A 24,228-nucleotide genomic window follows, 5' to 3' on the forward strand; every position below is an offset into this window, starting at 1 on the left:
ACAAAAAAAAATCACCTTTTTCTATATCTTTGACCGAATTGTGGAAAAGTCAGTGAGTTTGTAGACTGGTGAGAAATAAAGTGCTGTAATTCACAGCCTGTGATGATTCGACTGCAAAAACATTAAGACCGGACTTAGCAGGTGCATTACGTAAGATGATTAGTTTTAGAAATATTAATAATGTAAATTCAGATCACACACACACAATAAGAAAAAAAATAAAAAACCTCATTCTAGAAATGAAATAATATATGGTCTAAACCCAGTTCTGAATAGTCGGTGTAGTAAATTTCCTGGGGTCACTCATTAACGTGTTTGACCAAGTCCAACTTCACGTAAGTGGTCAGAAATTCACCCACAACCACCGTTTCCATTATTTATAAAGAAAATTATGTTTTTCTAAATTGACTTGGTTGACTCCGAAATTATATGATCAACTCGTATATAATGATGCAATACATCATCAATTCCACTATACAATCACAACAAAATGAGTGCTCTTCTCAAACTAACAGCCATAGTAATCCTCTCATTAGCGCTGACTTGTTCAGAAGCTCAGCGACGAAGACGATCAAACATCACAGAAGGCTCTTCTCTTACGCCTACTCAAACTTCTTCATGGCTGTCGAGCTCCGGCATGTACGCCTTCGGATTCTACCCCGAAGGAAACGGCTTCTCCGTCGGAATATTCCTCGCCGGAATCCCCGAAAAGACCGTCGTCTGGACGTTCAACAGGGACAACCCTCCGGTCCCCGCAAACGCGACACTGCAATTCAATTCCGAAGGAAGACTCGTCCTCGAAACGGGGCAAAGCCCAGAATTCATTGGAGAAGCCTTACCCGCTTCATCGGCTTCGATGCTCGACTCTGGTAACTTCGTGATGTACAACTCCAACGGACGTGTGATATGGGAGAGCTTCGACCACCCGACCGACACCCTCTTGCCCGGTCAGAGCCTCACGGAGAACAACGAGCTTGTTTCCAGCGCATCGCCGGACGATCACTCTTCCGGAATCTTCCGGCTGAAGATGCAAGAAGACGGGAACCTCGTTCAGTACCCGGTTAACACTCCAGACACCGGGTCTTACGCTTACTGGTCGTCGGGGACGGCTGGGCGTGGACCGAATGTGACCCTGGTTTTCGACGACGAAGCGAGGCTGTTCTTGGTGAACTCTAGCGGAGTCACGATTCGCAACGTCACCGCCGTGGGGTATTCAGGTGAATCCCTTCTCATGAGGATCGACGCGGACGGGATATACCGCGTGCACTCGTACAGGAACAAGAGTTGGTCGGTCGCGTGGTCTTCCACGAACGATAAGTGCGATCCCAAGGGGTTGTGCGGGTTGAACGCGTTTTGCGTGATGAATGATCAGGAGGCGGATTGCAGGTGTGTTAGCGGGTTCGATTTTGTCCAGAAAGGGAATTGGACCGCCGGCTGCGAGAGGAATTCCGTGGCGTATAGCTGCAGGAACGATTCCGCGAGGATGGACGAGCTAACCAACACGGATTGGGAGAGGGACGCGTATTCCTGGGTCACAGTTTTTGACAAGGACGATTGCATGAAGGCTTGCTTGGAAGATTGCAACTGCGAAGCCGCGCTTTACGTAGACAGGAGTTGTCAGAAGCAGAGGCTTCCTCTGAGATTCGGCCGGAGATCGGTCAGCAGCTCGAATACGGCTCTCATCAAGGTATATGTTCCTCCGCCCGAACCCTCCCCCAAGATCGTTGTTACTCCGAGAAAGCATCGGAAGGACTTCTTGATCATTGGCATATCGCTCGCTTCCATCGGCTGTGTCATGGTAGTCGCATCGGCGATGGTGATCCTGGGCAGAAACAGGATCCGTGGCCATAGAAGGCTCGACCATCCGCTCAGTGACGCTGACGTACTCGGAGAGGAAGTGGCTATCAAGTCTTTTACGTTCAAAGAGCTCGAGAGGATGACGGGCGGTTTCCAACATGAGATCGGGAGAGGGTCGTTCGGGACAGTATATAGAGGAGAAATCCAGAGCGGAGTTAGGGAGAGAGAAGTGGCGGTAAAAATGCTCCAAAAAGTGTTGGAGGAAGGAGAAAACGAGTTTCGTAACGAGATGAGGGCGATCGGGCGGACCCACCACAAGAACTTGGTGCGGCTCATTGGGTATTGCCACGAAGGGTCCAACAGGCTATTGGTGTACGAGTACATGAAGAAAGGATCATTGGCCGAGATGTTGTTCTCTGGGCCAGAGAATCGGCCCAATTGGGAAGAGAGGGTTGGGATTGCGTGCGGAGTAGGTAGAGGGTTGGTGTATCTCCACGAGGAGTGCGAGGCTCAGATCATTCACTGCGACATCAAGCCTCAGAACATCCTGATGGACGAGCACGGGTGCGCCAAGATATCGGATTTTGGGTTGGCCAAGCTTTTAAAAGCCGATCAGACTAAGACGTTCACGGGCATACGTGGGACGAGGGGCTACGTGGCACCCGAGTGGCACCGTAAGCAGGCGATAACGGCAAAAGCTGACGTGTACAGCTTTGGGGTTCTTCTGCTCGAGATCATATGTTGTCGGAGGAACGCGGATTGGGAGCTTTCGGATGAAGAAGCGGTGCTTGAGGAGTGGGCTTACGAGTGTTTTGAGAAAGACCAAGTTATGAGGTTGGTTGGGAGCGAAGAGGGGGTTCAGAAGAGACAACTAGAGAGGATGATCAAAGTGGCATTGTGGTGCGTCCAAGATGAATCCTCCCTCAGGCCTTCCATGAAGATGGTTGTGCTCATGCTCGAGGGCACAGTCGACATTCCCGTCCCGCCTTGTCCACAATTTTTCTCGTAGTTGTTGGTTTATTGAATTTCTTTGTTACATTTTGTTGTTCTTGGATTCAAGTTTGTCAATTCTAATTTACATGATGTTAGTGCTGGTTTTTTTTTTTTTTTACTTGCAATTTTTTTCCCTGTAAATAAATATGCAGGATATCAAGATACATATATAACAATGAGGAATTAAATAGAATACAATGTGAAAAATACAAGTTTACACGCTAAAAAAATCACAAATAGCAGGAATGAATTTCTCGATGTCAAAAAATAAGGGACAATTTTTTCGGTACATCAAATAACACGTCAGAAGAGAGTGAAAAAACTGTAGGCGAATATTTGAAAACTATTTAGAACAAATTACCAAATCCCAACAAGATTGAGTTTTTTGAAGCCAAAAGTGCACAAATGAGAGTGTAATTGTGACCCTATCACCAACACCAACCACACTACCTTGAACTCGAAGAGTGTTTTGATCTTGGTATTGAAAGAAAGCCATTTTGTTTTATCTTTAATCTTCTTTTTCTCACTCTTTAATTTTGTGATTTGATGAAGCTGTAGTATATATATGTTGTTGGAGTATCGAGTAGAGTAGATATGAAGGTGACGTATTTACCACTGAAAAGTCGTAACGAAAAATATGAGATACGTTCAAGAAACAAGAAACAATAAGCTAGATGCTAATGTATGGACGGACAGATGAATAAGAGGGTGATTGGCTATTTTGATGGTGACTTTGTTGGCTTCATAGATTCAAGGAAATTCACTTCATTATATGTTTTTATGCTAGCTGGTGAAACCTTGTACTGAAGCACAAAAAAGACATTGACTGCTACTCACTATGCAGTCTGGATTCGTATTTTGTTTTGAGACTACATCGCACTGTGTTTGGTAAAGAGTTTCATTAATGGCTTGGAGTTGTAGACTTTATTTCTAAGCCGCTACAGATGTACTGTGAAAATTCAACTGCTATCTTGGCCAAGAATAACAAAAGTAGAAGTCGAAACAAGCACATCGACATCAAGTATCAAGGTATTAGATAGCATGTTAAAGATAATAAAGTGATTATCTAACACATTAGCAGCGAGTTGACGATTGCCGATCCCTTGACTGAAGGTATGCCACCAAAGAAATTTTCAAGGATTATATAGAAAACATGGGACGTGGTTCCATAATGTAATCTTTCGTTTTGTTTCTAATAAACTCTTTTTTTGCTTGATATTTTCTTATATGGTTGGTACATTCATCTGTTTATTGAAAAATATCAATAGCATTGACCTAGAATAAAAAAAAAATGATTTATTCACCGAAGAATAGAGGCGTTGAGAGACTTAATATATTATAGAGTCCATTAGGCATATAAACATATTTAAAGTTTCACATTGCTATATAGTCAACGTTTCGTAAATTTAGGTAAATAACCGCGTCCATGTATTTACATGTGTAAAATTGACATAAATACCACACCCTATTATTTCAATGAAAGGGTTAACAAGATTTACGAAACGTTGACTATATAGCAATCCCAAATATTTTAGTTGGCTACTTACCTATTTTTTTGTATATTATAATACATGGAATATATTAGATAATACTTGTAGAGAACAACAAGATTCATATATTTTGTTTTATTTATGGTGAATGCTTAGTTATATGGACCAAGTGGGAGAAAGTAAGAATATATTCTTATTAATTGTGATATTAATGGAAATAATGTCTTTTGATAGTCTATATAGCCTTTTTAGACAAAAAATAATGCTCAATTAATAACCCAAATAAAGTAAAATTGATTACATTATGTGAACGTAAGATATCCCATAGATAATAGTGGACTATAAATTATATCGAACAATTTCGAGGTCTCTAAACTCATTCATCGTTTCAGAAATTAACATCATCTAAAAAAAAAGTTAAAGCTTAGAAGAATCAAAGAAAATTTCGCCGTAACCGAAGCCAAAAGTCGCCGAAAGTTGATAATTTTCGCTTTCAAATTTACGTGTTCATGTTGTTTAAAACAACTGTTCGATTGTGTAAAAATTTACATTACAAGTTTAGACACTTACAAAAAAAAAATCATTTCTTTCTATTCGTTTCTTTAATCTGTGACCTAATTATGGAACCGAGAGACCGTGATATTTTCAAAGGAAATAAAAAGTTGTTGGCATTAATTCTCGCAAGTGTTCTCCCATGAATCATATCATTATTGCTAGTCTTAAGCATGGTTTCAAATGTCGCCGGCTTTCCACGATTTTCGCCGGAAAAGTCGTTTTCGCGGTCCAAACGGTTGACGATGTGGAGTATGTCGTTTTCCGTTGTGATGTCATTGGATTTTCGGCGAAAATGACATTTCGTTTCCATGGATTTTCGGCCGTCCAAGCGCAGCATGTTTTCCTCACTTTTTCGGCGACAGTCGGCGAAAATGGGTGAGAAGGTTCGTCGTTTTTTTTTTCTTTTAAAAAACCCAGAATTTGTTTTTCTTGATTTGGTATGTAAAATGATATTTTTAACATAATTTTCTTCATTAAAGTTGTTTGAAATGTTGTGATCTATGATATATATTTTTTCTAGATTTTTCTAACACTTCCGGCGAACCACCATTTTTTCCAGCGACATTTTTTTTTTTTTTTTTTTTTGTGTTTTTTGTGTTTTTCTGTTTTTCAAGTAAGTTTATGACTGAAATAAAATTGTTTTTTTTATATGAAATTGTTGGAATATTTATTAATTGAAATGTAATTGTGATTCTTTGAATGAATTGAAATGTTCATATATAAATGTTGGAATTGTGATTGTGTGAAATTAATTGAAGCGTTGATATGAAATTGTTGAAATATGGTGACATGTTGAAATGGAATTTTGTTGACATATTGAAATGAAATTGTTAGAGTTTGAAATGAAATTGTTAGAGTTTGAAATGAAATCGTTAGAGTTTGAATTTAAATTGTTACATTTTGAATTGTAATGAAATCGTTAGAGTTTGAATTTAAATTGTTACATTTGAATTGAAATGAAATCGTTAGAGTTTGAGTTGAAATTGTTAGAGTTTGAATAGAATTTATTGATATGTTGAAATGGAATTTTGTTAACATATTGAAATGAAATTGTTAGAGTTTGAAATGAAATTGTTAGAGTTTGAATTTAAATTGTTACTTTTTGAATTGAAATGAAATCGTTAGAGTTTGAAATGAAATTGTTAGAGTGTGTTTTTAATAGAATTTATTGACATGTTGAAATGGAATTTTGTTGACATATTAAAATAAAATTGTTGGAGTTGAAAGTATTTTAAATGAAATTGATTTTAATTTTTGAAATGAGATGGATTGAAATTTGGACTATATTTACAAATATATATGTATTCGTTTGTTTCGCCACTTTATTTCCGTCCGGTTTTCCGTCGGCACGTCGGTTTTCCATCGAAAACGGTATTTGAAAACGGTATTTTATTTGCCTTTTTCCATATTTTTCCGTTCGATTTTCCGTCGACATAATGCCGATTTTCCGTAAACTAGGAGACTCGAAACTGCAACGAAAATGACATTAAAAACCTTGGTCTTAAGACCCTCAATTTGGTGATATATTTTCTATCATATATGCATAGAGAGATATACGTCTTTTATATTGTGACTTTGACTTTTTGGATTGGTGATGAATTTATAAAGTGCTGTAATGATATTATATATGAATAGATAACATTAAAAAAAAAAGAAGCAAGACATAATGTAATTTGTAGGACTACAAACTCTCGTCTTGGCGGAACCTTTTACTTTTAGAACCCATACACACTATAACAAAACTAAATTACAAACCTCATTCTATATATAATATATGGCATTAGTGTAATAATTTCATTAGCGTGTTTGACGAAGTCTTGTCTACCTTCCCTTAAGTGGGTCAGAAATTCAACAACGACCATTTCCATATTTTACAAAGAAAGTCATGTTTTTATTTTTATTTTTTATGTATTGACTTGATTGATTCCGAAATTATATAACGAACTCGTATACAATACAATCCATCATCCATTCCATTCCATTCCACCATATACCGGCACACCAAAATGAGTGCTTTTCTCAAACTAACAACAGTAGTAATACTCTCGTTAGCGCTGACTTGTTCAGAAGCTCAACAACGAAGACCATTAAACATCACACGTGGCTCTTCCCTTACGCCCACCAAAACCTCATCATGGCCGTCGAGTTCAGGTCTGTACGCTTTTGGATTCTACCGCGAAGGAAACGGCTTCTCCGTCGGAATATTCCTTGCCGGAATCCCCGAAAAGACCGTCGTATGGACGTTCAAGCGTGACAACCCTCCGGTCCCCTCGAACGCCACGTTCCGATTCACGCCAGAAGGAAGACTCGCCCTCGAATCAGGCCGGGATGAAGAGTTGGACGAAGATCAAACCGAGGCCGCTTCATATGCCTCGATGCTCGACTCCGGTAACTTCGTGATGTACAACTCCGGCGGAGATGTGATATGGCAGAGCTTCGACCACCCGACCGACACCCTCTTGCCCGGCCAGAGCCTCAAGCACGGCAACCAGCTCGTTTCCAGCGCATCGCCGGACGATCACTCTTCCGGAATCTTCCGGATGAAGATGCAAGACGACGGGTACCTCGTTCAGTACGCGGTTAACACTCCGGATACCGCTCCTTATGCTTACTGGGCAGCGGTGGGCCCTGCTGGAGAAAGACGGACCGTGACCCTAGTTTTCGACAACGAGGAAAGACTGTTCTTGATGAACTCTAGCCGAGCCGTGATCCACGACGTCACATTCACGGGATATTCCCCTGCGTCCTTTCCCATCTATGATGCCACGACCGCTCGATATTCCGGTACAGCCATTCTCGTGAGGCTCGACGCGGACGGGATACTACGCGTGCACTCGTACAAGAACAAGCGTTGGTCAGTCGAATGGTCTTCCACGGACGATAAGTGTGCTCCCAAGGGGTTGTGCGGGCTGAACGGGTTTTGCGTGATGAATGATCGGGAGGCAAATTGCAGGTGTGTCAGCGGGTTCGATTTTGTCCGAAAAGGAAATTGGAGTGCCGGTTGCGAGAGGATTTCTGCGGTGCATAGCTGCGGGAGCGATTCAGCGAGGATGGACGAGCTAGCCAACACGATTTGGGTCGGAAGTGAGTACTCGTCCGTTGCAGTTTCCGACAAGGACGGTTGCATCAAGGCTTGCTTGGAAGATTGCAACTGCGAAGCTGCGTTTTACAAAGAAGGGAGTTGTCAGAAACAAAGGCTCCCTTTGAAATACGGTCGGAGATTGGTCAGCGACTCGAATATGGCTCTCATCAAGGTATATGTTCCTCCGCCCAAACCGTCCCATAAGATTGCTCCTTCTCTGATAAAGAATAATAAGGAAATCTTGATCATCGGCGTATCGCTCGTTTCCCTCGGTGTCGTCATGATGGTCGCATCGACGATGGTGATCTTGTGCAGAAACAAGACATTTGGGCATAGAAGGCTCGATCGTCCGGGCAGTGACGCTGAGGTACTCAGGGAGGAGATAGCTATCAAGTCTTTTACTTTCAAAGAGCTCGAGAGGATGACGGGCGGTTTCCAACATGAGATCGGGAGAGGGTCGTTCGGGACGGTATATAGAGGGGAAATCCAGAGCGGAGTTGGGGAGAGAGAAGTGGCGGTAAAAATGCTCCAAAAAGTGTTGGAGGAAGGAGAAAACGAGTTTCGTAACGAGATGAGGGCGATCGGGCGGACCCACCACAAGAACTTGGTGCGGCTCATTGGGTATTGCCACGAAGGGTCCAACAGGCTATTGGTGTACGAGTACATGAAGAAAGGATCATTGGCCGAGATGTTGTTCTCTGGGCCAGAGAATCGGCCCAATTGGGAAGAGAGGGTTGGGATTGCGTGCGGAGTAGGTAGAGGGTTGGTGTATCTCCACGAGGAGTGCGAGGCTCAGATCATTCACTGCGACATCAAGCCTCAGAACATCCTGATGGACGAGCACGGGTGCGCCAAGATATCGGATTTTGGGTTGGCCAAGCTTCTAAAAGCCGATCAGACGAAGACGTTCACGGGCATACGTGGGACGAGGGGCTACGTGGCACCCGAGTGGCACCGTAAGCAAGCGATAGCGGCAAAAGCTGACGTGTACAGCTTCGGGGTCGTCCTGCTCGAGATCATATGTTGTCGGAGGAATGCGGATTTTGAGCTTTCGGATGAAGAAGCGGTGCTTGAGGAGTGGGCTTATGAGTGCTTTGAGAAAGACCAAGTTATGCGATTGGTTGGGACCGAAGAAGGGGTTCAGAAGAGACAACTAGAGAGGATGATCAAAGTGGCATTGTGGTGCGTCCAAGATGAATCCTCTCTCAGGCCTTCCATGAAAATGGTTGTGCTCATGCTCGAGGGCACTGTCGACATTCCTATACCGCCCTGTCCGGAATTTTTCTCTTACTCATAATTTTTTTAATTTGTTGTTACAACTCTCATGCCGGCTTAACATAAGTTGAGGCCTAAAGCAAAATTTTAAAAAACATGCCTATTTTTTAATTAAAAAAATATTAATGATATATTAAAAACACGTTTTGAAACATTAAAGTAGGGTATAATACTTAAGAATGTCATGGAATGAGTTTATTACTTTTTTTTGGGGGGGAATTTTAGGTCTCATCCAGATCCAGAGTGAGCCCTTTATTAAATGAATTTTTTAACACAAGTAATCTATTAGTCTTGAAATGTGGTGTTATTAATAAATAATGAGCCTTTTATTAAATGGGTTATATTAATACATACAACAGCCTTAGAAAGGGAAATGGCCACGACTAGTAGTGATTTGGAAAGTTTGGACCAAAATGTTGTGGTCCATGTTTTTGGACAATTATACTTTCAATATGAGGAGAGATAAATCTTTGTTACCCTATTTGCCCTTTAATTTTTAATTTTGTTCATTTTAATCCAAAACTTGCTCATAAAGCCAAAAAAGCTCTCTCTCTCTCTCTCTCTCTCTCTCTCTCTCTCCTCTGTTTTTCTCTCTCGTTCATTTTGACATACAAAAAGCTTACCTTTTTATGTTGGTCGTCCTCGCTCACCACCGACGAGCTCGAGCGCGTGAGCACATGAGGATGAACATTGTTGAGATTCAGCACATGGCTTTGTTTCTAAATCACGACGCTGTTCATGGCCGCGATCCGGTGGTGAGGCAAAAAAATCATGGCCGGAGATCTAGTTCAGGTATGTGTCGTTCTGGGTTTGTTGGTGTCATTACCCGCCGTCTCTGTGTTGTTTGTTGCTGGGTTTGTTTGTGTGTTGTTCTTCGTGTTTTTGGACATTTGAGTTTTTTTCGCGTTCTTGAATTGTAGATATACATGTCTACAATCTCTGAAATTGTAGACTGTCCCCGTCATACGTCGTTATTGTAATTGTAGATATACATATATACAAATAGTCTCATTGTAGATATTATAAGTCTACAGTTACTACAACTCTAGACGTCGATATCTACAATAAGTCTACAATTTATGACAGTTTTTATTACAATTATACATACCAATCTAAAGTTATTCTGATTTTTGAATTTTCTTATTCAGGTATGAGAGTGAACATATTTGTTGTATAAATGAGAGACAAGCCTCCGACATACAGATCACGTGCCGTCGGTAGACCGAAGAAGAGACGGATATATTTTCAAGGGGAAGAGCCTATTCTTAGGAAGTGTTCGCGATGTGGATGAATTATTATAGTTGTATGTGTTTTGGGAACTAATTTCAGTTATTATAGTTTAATGACTAATTATATGTCTTTTTGAAACTTGGAGTGTATTTCAATAATGGATGAATGACTAATTATATGTTACAATTTCAGTAATTTATGTCTTTTTTACGTCTTTAATTCCCAAACATAAATGACAATAGTTGTTCAAATTGTTGAAATCTCATTAGTCAATGATTCGGGAGAAGCTGACGAGCTTAAGGTTCGTTATCGGGATTCACTGCGAGTCGGTTCAGGGGTTCGAGAATTTAACGAGTCTTAAATAAATTAAATGAATAATCCGAAAAATCATACAAACCGAGAATTCTGAATTAATTAACCAGAATTTAAATTCTCGAACATTCTTAAATAAATAATTAATAATCCCTGAATACAATCTCAAATCCAAAAATTAAACTCGAGTCTAACGCTATAAAGCGATAAACGACTCACGAGTGAGATCGAGCTTTAAAATCTTTTTCTGAATTCACTACTATTCGGCTTCGACGCGCTCAGTTTCCGCCGATTTTCGCTCGTTTTGACTTGATCTGCGACTGAGCTGTGAAATTCAGAAATGAACATCGAGTCAATTTCTAAATTACTTAACTCGTCATAAAAACCACATTTCAACCTCGGAATTAACTAACAGAAACCCGGGCCCGAACGAAATATCAAATTTCAGAATTCCCGAGGCTCAGATTTTCTATCACAAGACACTAAACAACAACAACAACAACAACAACACATTTAAGAATTCCCACCCAAAAGAACCACACGGCCAAAACGTAAAACATGGCCAAAAACAAGAAAACCAAGCTCACGGCCAACCTTAGCTCACGGCCAAAAACACACAAGCAAACCAAGCTCACGGCCAAGACCCAATCCAAAACAACACTCGTCCAAAACCAAGAACAAACCCATAACCAGAAGAATCATCACCGAAAGCAATTCAAATCTTCAACTAAAATCATCAAAACACGTTCACAACCAAAACCCCCAAATCGAAACCTAACCCTAATCAACATGGATTCTAATCTGAAGAAATCTCCTCACCTCTCTATGTTCCTGAAATCTGGCCTCCTCCACAAGCTCTCTCTCCCTCCCGGCGTTTCTCCTCGCTCGCGGCGGCGCACACTTCACGGCGGACGAGCGCTCGAGGAGACTCGGTGGTCGCGCGCCTGGGCTCGTTCCTTGGCAGCGATCCACGTGAGAGAGCTAAGCAAGGAGAAGATGATCGGAGTGGTCGAGGTGCTCGTCCAAGCTGGGCCTCGGCGGCAGCGGCGTTCTCCCTTCTCTCGGCCGGCGCGCGCGCGGTGGAGGATCGATGGCTGTGAGTCGCGCGATAGAGGAGACTCGGTAGTGGCGCGCGGGAATAGGAAAGGAAGAAGGAAGGCGAGGAAAGGTGGCGGTGATGATTTTGGGTGGCCGGCCGGGAAGAGAACTTGGATGATGTGGTCTGGAATTTTTTTTTCCTTGCTCTGTTTGCTCTCCAATGTCGCGCGGGTGAGGAGAGAAGAAGAAGAAGATAACGTGAAGAATGAAGAAGAAGGGCAAATATGTACTTGCTCACTTAAGCAACTACTAAAAGTGTCCAAAACAAGAAACTCTATATTTTGGTCCAAATTATTGAATTGAGTAGTAGATCTGGCCATTTCCCCCTTAGAAATCGGTGTCAAGTGGTACATCAGAGGATCATCCAAATAAAATGAGTCTTTTTCAATAATTTATTTTAATCAAATTTTATTTTTGGGCCTTCTCGAAAGTGAGGCCTAAAGCCCATGCTTTAGTACCCTTGACGTTGGGCCGAGCCTGCTCTCATTCTGGCCTGCTTTCGAGTTTGTCAATTCTACTTTGGATGACGTGCGTGCTACTTTTCTTTTTGTTAATGGGTTACTTACAAATTTCTTTCAGGAAAAAGGAGAGAATTATAGGGCTAACGTTTTTTTTGGAGGCTTTCTTTCCAAAATGATGATTTTAAAAAACACTTCGAAAAAGTTATTTTTCTAATATTTAGGACGTCCTTTCTGTATATAATTTTCAGTATATACCATATAGTTTCAAATTTCTATACAATATTAAGTATACATTATATAGTTTAAGTATATAGTTATGATATATAGTTACTATTTTCTTTATAGATAAAATGTACATAAAGAAGTTATGTATATACACCCTTACCCTTTAAAAACAGAGCATGCATTTACTTCTAAAGACCTCCGGTAAATTCAAGAAAAAAAAAAACTCTTCATTCACTTATAAACACTAATTCGCTCAATAAATACTTTTGAGCAAAGGATGAATATTAAGATAATGGAGGACATTTTGCTAAAAGTTTGGAGCTTTCCGGTAATGATTCGAACAAAATCGCTAGATTTTGGGGAAACTCATGTTAAATTGGTCGGTTTTTGTCTTGATTCCCGTTACTTTCAAATACCGAGATTTTCAGACACTTTTCGATTTTTGCACGTTTATTTTCTCATGTTTACCGTGGAAAATCGCGATTCGAGATTTTCAGACGTTGACTACAATGGAGTTTTATTCTATTTTTATTTTTATTTTTATTGAAGTTGAAGAAGAAGAAGAAGAGAAAGGAGAAAGAAGATGTGAGCTCGCTAATTATTTTGAAGTTAATGCAGTCACAGAATAGTTCTATACAAGGATTTAAATGCTGTTTTCGATGTCGTTTCAAGTCTCCTGATTTACGGAAAATCGACACGCCGACGGAAAATCGAACGGAAAAAATGTGGAAAATGGCAAATAAAATGCCGTTTTCATATGTCATTTTCGATGGAAATCCGACGTGCCGATGGAAAACCGAACGGAAATAATGTTGTCTAATATATTAAAAAGATAATACATAATTATATATATGTATCTTTTGAATTTTGAAACTTGACAAATATATTCTATATAATATCTATAGATTTAGTACGTATTTATATGTATTGATGTTTATTTTTCTGTTGAGAGTAATATGTATAATAATGTTTTGGGTTTAATACCCATATTTTGTTTTTTTTCTCTTTGCATTCTTTGTTTTTCCATAGTTTTTGATATTGTATAAATATTTAGACGATAAATAAAATATCTTAATTTCAAATTATATTCAGCATATATTATTTGCGGCAATATATGCTTCTTCTGATAATATTCAAAATAATAACTAGAATTAAGACTATGTGGTCCCATGTGTATAATTACAGCCATGGACTTTGACTTCATATATATATATATATATGAGAAATATGAGCATTGCTTCCCTAAACACGTTTCAATCAAGTTTGTAGTCTAACGTTCATGTATACATCTCCTTTAATTTCCAAATCCACTCTCTTGACTTCACCATTTGCTTCTTCACAAGTTTGTAGTCGTAAATCAAGTTGTATAGATATCTGATTTTAGATCAAATTTGTGTTGAGAATCTGTTTTTTTAGTCACCGGCAAAAATGGTGGGTCGCCGGAAAAAATGGAGGTTCGCCGGAAGTCCTCCAAAAAATCTGAAAAAAATATATATGATAGATCGTCGCATTACAAACAACATTCATGAAGGGAATTATATGAAAAAAAAATCATTTTACCCCGGAAAATGAAGATTTAAAAATTTCCGATTTTTCGTTTCTTTTTTTCTTTTTCTCCGACTTTCGTCGAAAGTCCTGTGCATTCTACAGCTTGTATACTACGTTTTGACCGAAAATTGACGGTCGTTTTCGTCCGAAACGGCATATCGTTTCCACGATATTCGAACGACAAACATGAAGGAAACGACATTTTCCTCTATCGCCGGCCGTTAGCTCACCGGAAACGATTTTCTCCCGGAAATTCCAGGAAATTCGCCGGCATTTTAAACATTGGTTCTATATACATAATGATGTGGCCCACTTGTTAGTTTCTTGGTTTTATTTGTAATGCCTCCCTCGCTCTCTTTAATTATTTTTAGTCTAGTACAACAATTTTTTTTTTTGCTCAGAAGTCTATACAACAATTGCAACATACACATACATATTATATGTGGCAGATTACTTTTAAGAAAAATATCAAGAGTATCCCTCGTATTTAATCGAAAAACAAGATTTATCTTTTCGATTTTTAAAAATATCAAACATATTCATTCAGTTTGATATAAATGACATATACCTCCCCTAAAAAATGTTATATAACAAATATCACTTTTTTCGTTTATTTTTTACAAAAAATAATTTGAACTCCCCAAAATACCCTTAATAAAATAAATATTTATTTACTATTTTATTAAAAAAAAATCAAAATCTCTATTTATAAAAAAAATCCTTAACTTTTTTATAAAGAAATTTTTTAATTTAATTTTTTTTGTATATATAATAGAAAATAAAAAAAATTATTTCATTAAGAGTATTTTGGTGAGTTCAAATTATTTTTTTGTAAAAAATAAACGAAAAATAATATAACTTTTTTTTTATGGGAGTTATATGTCATTTATATTAAACTGAAGGGATAGTCTGATATTTCTAGAAATCAAAGAGATAAATCTCGTATTTCGATTAAATACAAGGGATGCTCTTGATATTTTCCCTTACTTTTATCATCAATATTTAATACTAACAAAATAATAATAGATAATTATCTACTATAATCGTTTAATTATTGTAAATTCTTATATATATATATATATATATAGGTTTTTTTGGATATTTAGTTTTTCTCCAAAAACCTTTAGGTAAATTCGGAATTTTTCATTTTATTAATTTTTCCGAAAACGATAAATTTATCTGTACATTATCTCTGTGATGAGTCTAGTACAACAATTACTTTGCTCAAATGTCTATACAACAATTGCACCATACAAATAAGAGTAATGCTATTTGGCACGAGCCACGATTTTAAACTATCCACTCAGCATTTAACACGTGGATGTTTTATGCTTTTGGGTGGGGACGTGGCAACTCCTGAGTGGGTCGATAAAATTCGTGACCCGTACCATAAATCATTACTGTACATAATAGGTGGCCCACCGATTACTCTATTTTACTCTTTATTATTTATTTTTTAATTTATTTTGCTTAGTACCATATTATCAGCAACATTCAATACTAACAAAATAATAATAAAATATAATCATCTACTATAATCGTTTAATTATTTTAAATTCTTATATACATACAAATTTTTTGGATATTTATTTTTTCGAAAAAAAATCTCTCGGTAAATTAAAAAATTTTCGGTTTATTAATTTCTCTGAAAACGATAAACTTATCGGTACAGTATACCTCTCTCTCTCTCTCTCTCTCTCTCTCCTCCTACTTATCCGTTCTACTCCTTCATTAAAATCTATCCTAATCAATATTAGAAAATTTCAACTCGAATAACCTTTTTAAGAGCAATAAATCCACACAACAATCTCAAAGTTTATAAGCTTAAACGCGTAAATAAATAAAACGCTCTCTAGATATATAACCATATGAAAACTGAAGTGCATCTATAGCCAATCTTTGATAAATTTACAGACATAGCCACAAGATTTTATTGAAAAAACCAAAAAGAAATTAATATTTGTAAATATTAATTGATAATTGTAAATAACCATCAGACTCCAAAGATAAATGGAATGCTAAAAACATCCAAACAATGCCATATAATCATATATAATTGCTATCTACTTAAAATTTAGTTACTTATAAATTTGATCAATAAATCATGCATAATCAGTTTTCAGATCAACTCTGAAGCAGAATACAAAGCAATTGCCGAGGTCACGTCTGAGGTGGTTTGGATTCAAAGTGTTCATTGTGAGCTTGGTCTCAAACCCTCTTCTGTGCCTGTCCTATGGTGTGACAATGTTGGAGCGGCTTCTTTGGCTTTCAATCAAGTGTTCCATGTGATGAATGCGTTTTATTCGTAAATCCCTCGTTCCCGAACGTGAATCTAGCGAATTCTCAAGTGTATTTGAGGTTATTTGGAATTTTTATAATGAATTTCAAGTTTTGGGTGCATAACCGAGTATCGGGGTATCTTTGAGTCATTTATAAAGAATCAAGAGTAAAAACAGAGAAAAATGATGATTTTTGGATAAAGTCAACGTCATCAACGTTGCGCGCTGAGTCTCGGCGCACCGCTCTAAATCATCTGAGACAGAGTGCACTATAACCAGACCATCAGCACGCCGTGGTGCAAGTCAGCGCACCGTGCTGACCCTTCTGTGGGGCGCGCTGACCCCTAAACTACAAGTTTTGTTTCCCGATTTTTAGCGTTTTTTAGCCTTTGGATCCAATCCAAAGGCCATATTGCTCCGAAAAACACCTTAAACCTATTTAAAGAATCCTTGTAACTTTAAAACACATCTTTCTCTTTATATTAGTTTTTGTTTTAGTGTTTGGTTTTTTTAGAGAGTCTGAAAAGGAAAAAGCGTCTCCGGTGTAATTGACAACCCGATGAGTTTTTCTTCTCTGAATTCATTCGTTCTTCTTTCTTCTCTTCTTATATTTTGATGCTTTAGATTATTGTTGAGCATCGTTTTTTATTTAATATGAATTCGGTTTTAGTGTTATTGTTTGTTGTTTTGCTTTTAATTATTATTTTGTGCTTAGTTTTGTTTATGAATTTGTTTAGCGGCTAAAATTTTATGAGGCTGCAATGTAGCCCGTGCCAAAATTAATGCCTTGATGATTCTCTCATATTTGTCTATTGCTCGTTCCCGAATATGTTTCCTTGATTATTAGACATGCTTAATGTTACTTCATTGATTAACTACCCTTGAATTATTGTTTTAGGATTGTTTGCTTTTCGAAAGAGCATAAGTTATTGTGCTTTTGCTATAATAATCATCATTGACCTAGGTTAGTAGAAAATTCTACGCAAGAGTGCAATCGTTTGAATTCTTGTTCTTTATGCTTGTAATTGTTTTAGTAGGATTAGAGATCGGGAGGACAATCTGTCAATTGTATAGGGTTACTAGAACACTCGAGAGAGACTAGTGAATATGTTAAAAAAAGTGAGATTGGTAACATAAGAATGAGGCAACAATAGGCAAACAAGGATAGTCAACGTAGTGGTGAAGTTGTGGCCATGCTTTTTCTTATTATTTAAACTCGTTTGATTTATTGTTTCTTGTCTTTGTTTAATTTTTAGTTTATTCATAGCAATCGCTCATCAATACTTTGGAATCAAAACACGTCAAGTTAGATTAAATCGTTAAAATTACTAGTCATCGTGGGATCGATACTCGTACTTCACGTACGAATATTATCTAGGCGACACATGCGCTTGCGTGTGTGATTTATTTGTAACACCATGCCAGAACAAAGCACATATATAGAGATCGATGTGTGCTTAATTTGTTTGCGATAACGTTCTGGCCAAGGAATTTGAAGTTTGCTTTGTGCCTTTTGAAAGAAAAACCGCGAACATCTTTACGAAGGCACTCTTCATTCCTTGCTTCCGTGATCTTTGCGACAATCTGACCTCGTCGGCATTGATTCTTCGTACCGTGCTCAGCATGAGAGGGGATATTAGATAAACATAGTGTTGTTTATATCAGTCTTTTAAATGCCGGCGAATATCGGCAGCGGCGCTGCTGCCGGAGGAAAAACGGCCGGTGAAAGAGCATTTTATAGTTTCTTCTTTTTATGTCGATGAAAATTCGTCGAAACGACATGTTGTTCGCTCATTAAACGCCGGTCTTTTTCGTTTCATTTAAAGAGTAAAAGCACATTGTAATCGACGACATTCATGGAAAATTAAAGAAAACGATGGGGCTCCGGAGAAACTCGGGCGATCCACTCCAGCAACGTACACCACCCAGAAGCCGGCGAATTTTGGTGGCGTTCGGTGACTTTGTTTCGTTTTCGACACGGCTCAGTACATTTTCAGCAATATTTCTTGCGTTATTCAGGAGCTTTCGGTGACATTCAAGGTCGTTTCGCTTGAGTGGTGTTCAGCTTGTTGCGACGTTTTTCTTTTTACCTTGATTTTTGTTACGTTAGTCTATTTGTTACTTGAGTCATATCTTGGAGAAGGAGGTTATTAAAAGCCTTAGTGGGCCAACAAATTCCCAAGTGGGCTTAATGAGAAAAGAAAGGGGTATAAGCCCACAAAATATCTATAAACGTTTTAAAAAAGGGAAATGGCCACAACTAGTAGTGAGTTGGAAAGTTTGGACCAAAATGTTGTGGTACATGTTTTTGGACAATTATACTACCAATCTGAAGAGAGATAAATCTTTGTTACCCTCTTTGCCCTTATATTTTTTATTTTGTTCATTTTAATCCAAAACTTGCTCATAATGCCAAAAAAAGCTCTCACCTCTCACAACTCTCTCTCTCTCTCTCCTCTGTTTTTCTCAATCGTTCATTTTGACATACAAAAAAAGCTTACATTTTTATGTTGGTCGTCCTCGCTCACCACCGACGAGCTCGAGCGCGTGAGCACATGAGGATGAACCTTGTTGAGATTCAGCACATGGCTTTGTTTCTAAATCACGACGCTGTTCATGGCGGCGATCCGGCGTTGATCCGGCGATCCGGCGGTGATCCGGCGACCGATCTCGAACCAAGAGCTTCAGCGATTTCAACCAATCGGAGAATCCTTCTCGAGTCTGTGTCGTTCTGGGTTTGTTGGTGCCATTACCCACCGTCTCTGTGTTGTTTGTTGCTGGGTTTGTTTGTGTGTTGTTCTTCATGTTTTTGGACATTTGAGTTTTTTTTTCGCGTTCTTGAATTGTAGATATACATGTCTACAATCTCTGAAATTGTAGACTGTCCCCGTCATACGTCGTTATTGTAATTGTAGATATACATGTCTACAATTCTTGTAATTGTAGACATATAGGTCTACACCTTCAGCTGTTGTAGACTTATTAGTCTACAACTGTTGAAAGTGTAGACCTATATGTCTACAATTACAAGAATTGTAGACATGTATATCTACAATTGGTGTAATTGTAGATATACATATATACAAATAGTCTCATTGTAGATATTATAAGTCTACAATTACTACAACTCTAGACGTCGATATCTACAATTGTTGTTAACTGTAGACTTATAAGTCTAGAATTTATGACAGTTTTTATTACAATTATACATATCAATCTAAAGTTATTCTGATTTTTGAATTTTCTTATTCAAGTATGATAGTGAACATATTTTTTGTATAAATGAGAGACAAGCCTCCGACATACAGATCACGTGTCGTCGGTAGATCGAAGAAGAGACGGATACATTCTCAAGGGGAAGAGCCTATTCTTAGGAAGTGTTCGCGATGTGGAGAAGTTGGTCACAATCGGACTACATGCAACAGTCCAGTTCCTTTGTCCGAGAGGAATGGATGAATTATTATAGTTGTATGTGTTTTTGGAACTAATTTCAGTTATTATAGTTTAATGACTAATTATATGTCTTTTTGAAACTTGGAGTGTATTTCAATAATGGATGAATGACTAATTATATGTTACAATTTCAGTAATTTATGTCTTTTTTACGTCTTTAATTCCTAAACATAAATGACAATAGTTGAAATCTCATACGTCCCATACAAAAATATAACTAACAGAAACCCGAGCCCGAACGAAATATCAAATCTCGATTAAAATATCAACTCCCAAATCCATTTTCCAAATCAATCATCAAATCAAACTGAGCGATTCATCAACTAAAACACAAAGAACTCCCGAGGCTCAGATTTTCTATCACAAGACACTAAACAACAACACATTTCAGAATTCCCAGCGAAAAGAACCACACGGCCAAAACGTAAAACACGGCCAAAAACAAGCAAACCCAGCTCACGGCCAACCTTAGCTCACGGCCAAAAACACACAAGCAAACCAAGCTCACGGCCAAGACCCAATCCAAAACAACACTCGTCCAAAACCAAGAACAGACCCATAACTAGAAGAATCATCACCGAAGGCAATTCAAATCTTCAACTAAAATCATCAAAACACGTTCACAACCAAAACCCCCAAATCAAAACCTAACCCTAATCAACATGTATTCCAATCTGAAGAAATCTCATCACCTCTCTATGTTCCTGAAATCCAGCCTCCTCTACAAGCTCTCTCTCCCTCCCGGCGTTTCTCCTAGCTCGCGGCGGGGCACACTTCACGGCGGTCAAGCGCTCGAGGAGACTCGGTGGTCGCGCGCCTAGGCTCGTTCCTTGGCAGCGATCCACGCGAGAGAGCTAAGCAAGGAGAAGATGATCGGAGTGGTCGAGGTGCGCGTCCAAGCTGGGCCTCGGCGGCAGCAGCGTTCTCCCTTCTCTCGGCCGGCGCGCGCGGTGGAGGATCGGTGGCTGTGAGTCGCGCGATGGAGGAGACTCGATGGTGGCGCGCGGGAATAGGAAAAGAAGAAGGAAGGCGAGGAAAGGTGGCGGTGATGATTTTGGGTGGCCGGCCGGGAAGAGAGCTTGGATGATGTGGTCTGGAATTTTTTTTTTCCTTACTCTGTTTGCTCTCCAATGTCGCGCGGGTGAGGAGAGAAGAAGAAGAAGATAACATGAAGAATGAAGAAGAAGGGCAAATATGTACTTGCTCACTTAAGCAACTACTAAAAGTGTCCAAAACAAGAAACTCTATATTTTGGTCCAAACTACTGAAATGAGTAGTAGATCCGGCCATTTCCCTTTAAAAAAATAGTTATTAACTTGTAAGGCTTTAAAGATATCTGGTTAAATATCTATGTGTATTAAACAATGCGTTAAAATTTTAACAATATAGATTTAACTTTTAACCAATATATATATTTAACCAAGTCAATATAGAACTATATATATAAATATATATATATATATATGCATATTTAAATAATATGTGTATTGGGTAGACATTATTTTGATATATCTAAGTTTACAGTTTGTAAAATATATGTATGTATATATGAATATATCTTTAAGATAAGTATATATTTATATTATGGGTATATATTTTTAATATAATCTGCAACATTATTTTCATTCGTTTTCCATGGAAAACGGCATTTGAAAACGACATATCGATTGCCCCTTTTCACATTTTTTCCGTTCGGTTTTCTATCGGCGTGTCGATTTTTCATAAATCACGAGGCTCGAAACAACGTCGAAAACGGATTTTGAAGCTTTTTTCATATATATGTATCGTTGTTTCGTATGTGATAGCATCTTCTGTTGTTGTCGTTTATCAACATTTACAAGCTTGCGTTAGCTGTGCCACGTTGTTGATGAGCGCGTTTCATATGCGTTTGTTAGAGCTCACAACATCAAAATGTCATAAGTTTTGAGTGTTTTGATGTCGTTTTGGAGTTTTTCCTTAATTTTCAGAATTTTGGACCAAATGGAGGCAATCTGAGCACACGGGAGAGACGGGGCAACATCGAGGAACATAAAAAATTTCTCAGAAAAATATTCCTATAATCGAGGCTAAAAATTGGTGTGCGGTGTTAGGAATATTGCCCACTGAAGATAACAAAATAAACATGAATGATTAAGAAGTTTACTTTACTAACATTTATGATTATTGTGTTGTTTTCTAAACAGAATCAATAACAGCTATCATCCATAACCTCCGTATTAAACTGAATACATGTTGGGCATCTAAGTTCGGGCGGTGAGCTAAAACATGGTCGATGATTCATACATGCCTGGATAGCTTGTATCTAAAATCATATATGTTGAACACAAGTGAAGGTTGATCACTTGGTGGGAGCATTCTACACTTTGGTAAGTGTACGGCCGGACAGACTTTGGTTGTTGATGTGTCGTTTAAGTACCGTTACGATACACTAGCCAGGGTCGCTATGATGGTCACAGTGAGACTTAATCTAAATCCTGAAGTGATCAAAGACTTCTAGGTTATATTACTGGGTTCTTTGACTCATTCGTTAATGGCTACTATCATACCAAAATACTTATGTCTTGAGAATTCAGGTTATGATCTGAGCGGAAAGTGATTCACAAAAATGGAATCCAGCCTTCCTGTAAGAAGGTCAATGTTCACTCACCTAAGGGTTGATTCCAGAACCGATTGATTGTGCACACTTTTGTAGTAAGTAGGTACGCATGAATCTTTCGCCGAGGAAGCAATGGTGCTTCGGGAATATATGTATCAAGAAAGGTACCACATAATAATTGACATTTTCTCGATGCGGGTTGAACTTGGAGGATTTTAATCATGTACTGACTATATCACTGGACACTCTTACGATGAGTAAAATATAATTCTAGTAATAAGAAGAGTGCAGTCTTGGATTATTTTGTGGAGTATTCCCAATATTGACGAATCGATTGAAAAAGAGAAAGGATTGTTTCGTCTTTTTAATCGGATTGTGTGAGCTTCTGTTACTAGGTCCATAGTCCCCGATTTGGCTCTGATAAAGATGGATAAGAATTCTCAAGTATTAATAAATATTTATTATTATTACAATCTCATAGCTATAAATTGTCTAGCAGCATTCATTGAAAAAATGTCCTATTTGCCAAATTAAATATTTATTGTGGAATTGATTATTTATTGTTGGATCAAGTAAATAATTAATTGAATTTTTAGTTGGGCTTATGGACACTGTAAAATTCGAAAATTTCTTGGCCCATGACCCTATGGTAGGCATCTACTATGGGTATTAATTACTCAATATCCTCTCTTTAATTAGTTGCTAAAATTGTGGAAAATAAATTAGGTAACTCAATAAATAAGAGAGAGAATAATAATGGTTGAGATGTTCTCTCTCCATTAAATAAGGAAATAAGATATTGTCATTTATTCTCTATCATAATTAATTTTCTAATATCTAGGAGAATAATAATGGTAGAGATATTCTCTTCGTTAAATAAAGAAATAAGATATTGTCCTCATTATTATCAAATATCTATCGCTAGGAGAGAATAAGATTCCTTAAATATATGAGAAAAATAAGTCATAGATTCTGATCTGATGGATGAGAGAATAAGTATGATTTACAATCAAGATCCAATGGTTCATGATTAACTACAAAATATGAAAGAATATAAGAAAATAAAATATCGCTAGGAGCTTCCTAGAATATCTCATTTCTACCACTATAAATAGAGGTCAAGGAGAACACAATAGACACACAAGAGAAGAAGCCAAAAATTCGCCCAACATCACTGAGGTATAGACGAATTTCTTCTCTCTCCCTCTCCCTCGGAATTCGTGATTCCATTCCAAAAAACACGACACGTCCTGAATCTCTAAATCGGAGTGGTTGTGAGATAACGAGAGATCCCACACTTTTTTCTTATTCCATCTAGAGATTACGTTTCGAAAGATTACGATATCATCTCTGGAGATTCAAACGACGAGAGTCCTGTCTTCATTCCCGATGTGAAGATCGGAGCTAAAGCTAGAAGATCGAGTTATTGGAGCTCAGAACGGGATCTTGAAGAACTCGATTGAAGTGTCAGTAGCAGATTTCCAAACATGTAAGTAATCCGAAAACTCGTCTTTTAATCGGTTGCTTGAATCGCTCTCTCAAATTTAGCTCTATTCTATTCAAATTTGCAAATCTAGATCTAGTTTATATAATCGTATAAATAATTAGCCCGTTAGCGTATTTATTTATTTTCCACAACAGTTATAGGGATATCTAATACCCAACCTGCAACCCACAACACTTTTGGTGCGCTGCACAAAACTTCCAGAGAGGCTTATGCACTGGCTGTAAGGTGGTGTTGCGGGGCACAAGATTGCCCAGAAAACTAGTGCGGTGCAGAGGCTTGGGTGTGCGGAGCAAGTCAGGCCGAAATTCTGCACTTCGGATTTTACAA

General features: G+C 38.2%; 2 protein-coding genes across 2 annotated transcripts; both read left to right on the forward strand.

The window, feature by feature from the left end:
- Window positions 1-458: 458 nt before the first annotated feature.
- LOC149394199 (G-type lectin S-receptor-like serine/threonine-protein kinase LECRK1) lies at window positions 459-2,894 on the forward strand. The gene has a single exon (XM_089616976.1). The coding sequence runs from the start codon at window positions 491-493 to the stop codon at window positions 2,804-2,806; it is 2,316 nt and encodes a 771-aa protein (XP_089473102.1). The 5' UTR covers window positions 459-490; the 3' UTR covers window positions 2,807-2,894.
- Window positions 2,895-6,841: 3,947 nt separating this feature from the next.
- Window positions 6,842-9,482, forward strand: LOC149394200 (G-type lectin S-receptor-like serine/threonine-protein kinase LECRK1). Its single transcript, XM_089618282.1, has one exon. It carries the CDS (start codon window positions 6,842-6,844, stop codon window positions 9,212-9,214), a length of 2,373 nt encoding a protein of 790 aa, XP_089474408.1. The 3' UTR covers window positions 9,215-9,482.
- Window positions 9,483-24,228: the final 14,746 nt, after the last annotated feature.

The sequence above is a fragment of the Urtica dioica genome, chromosome 6 (genome assembly GCF_054948205.1).
Source record: "Urtica dioica subsp. dioica isolate 48M chromosome 6, U.dioica_male_clone48M_v1_H2, whole genome shotgun sequence".
NCBI lineage: Eukaryota > Viridiplantae > Streptophyta > Magnoliopsida > Rosales > Urticaceae > Urtica > Urtica dioica.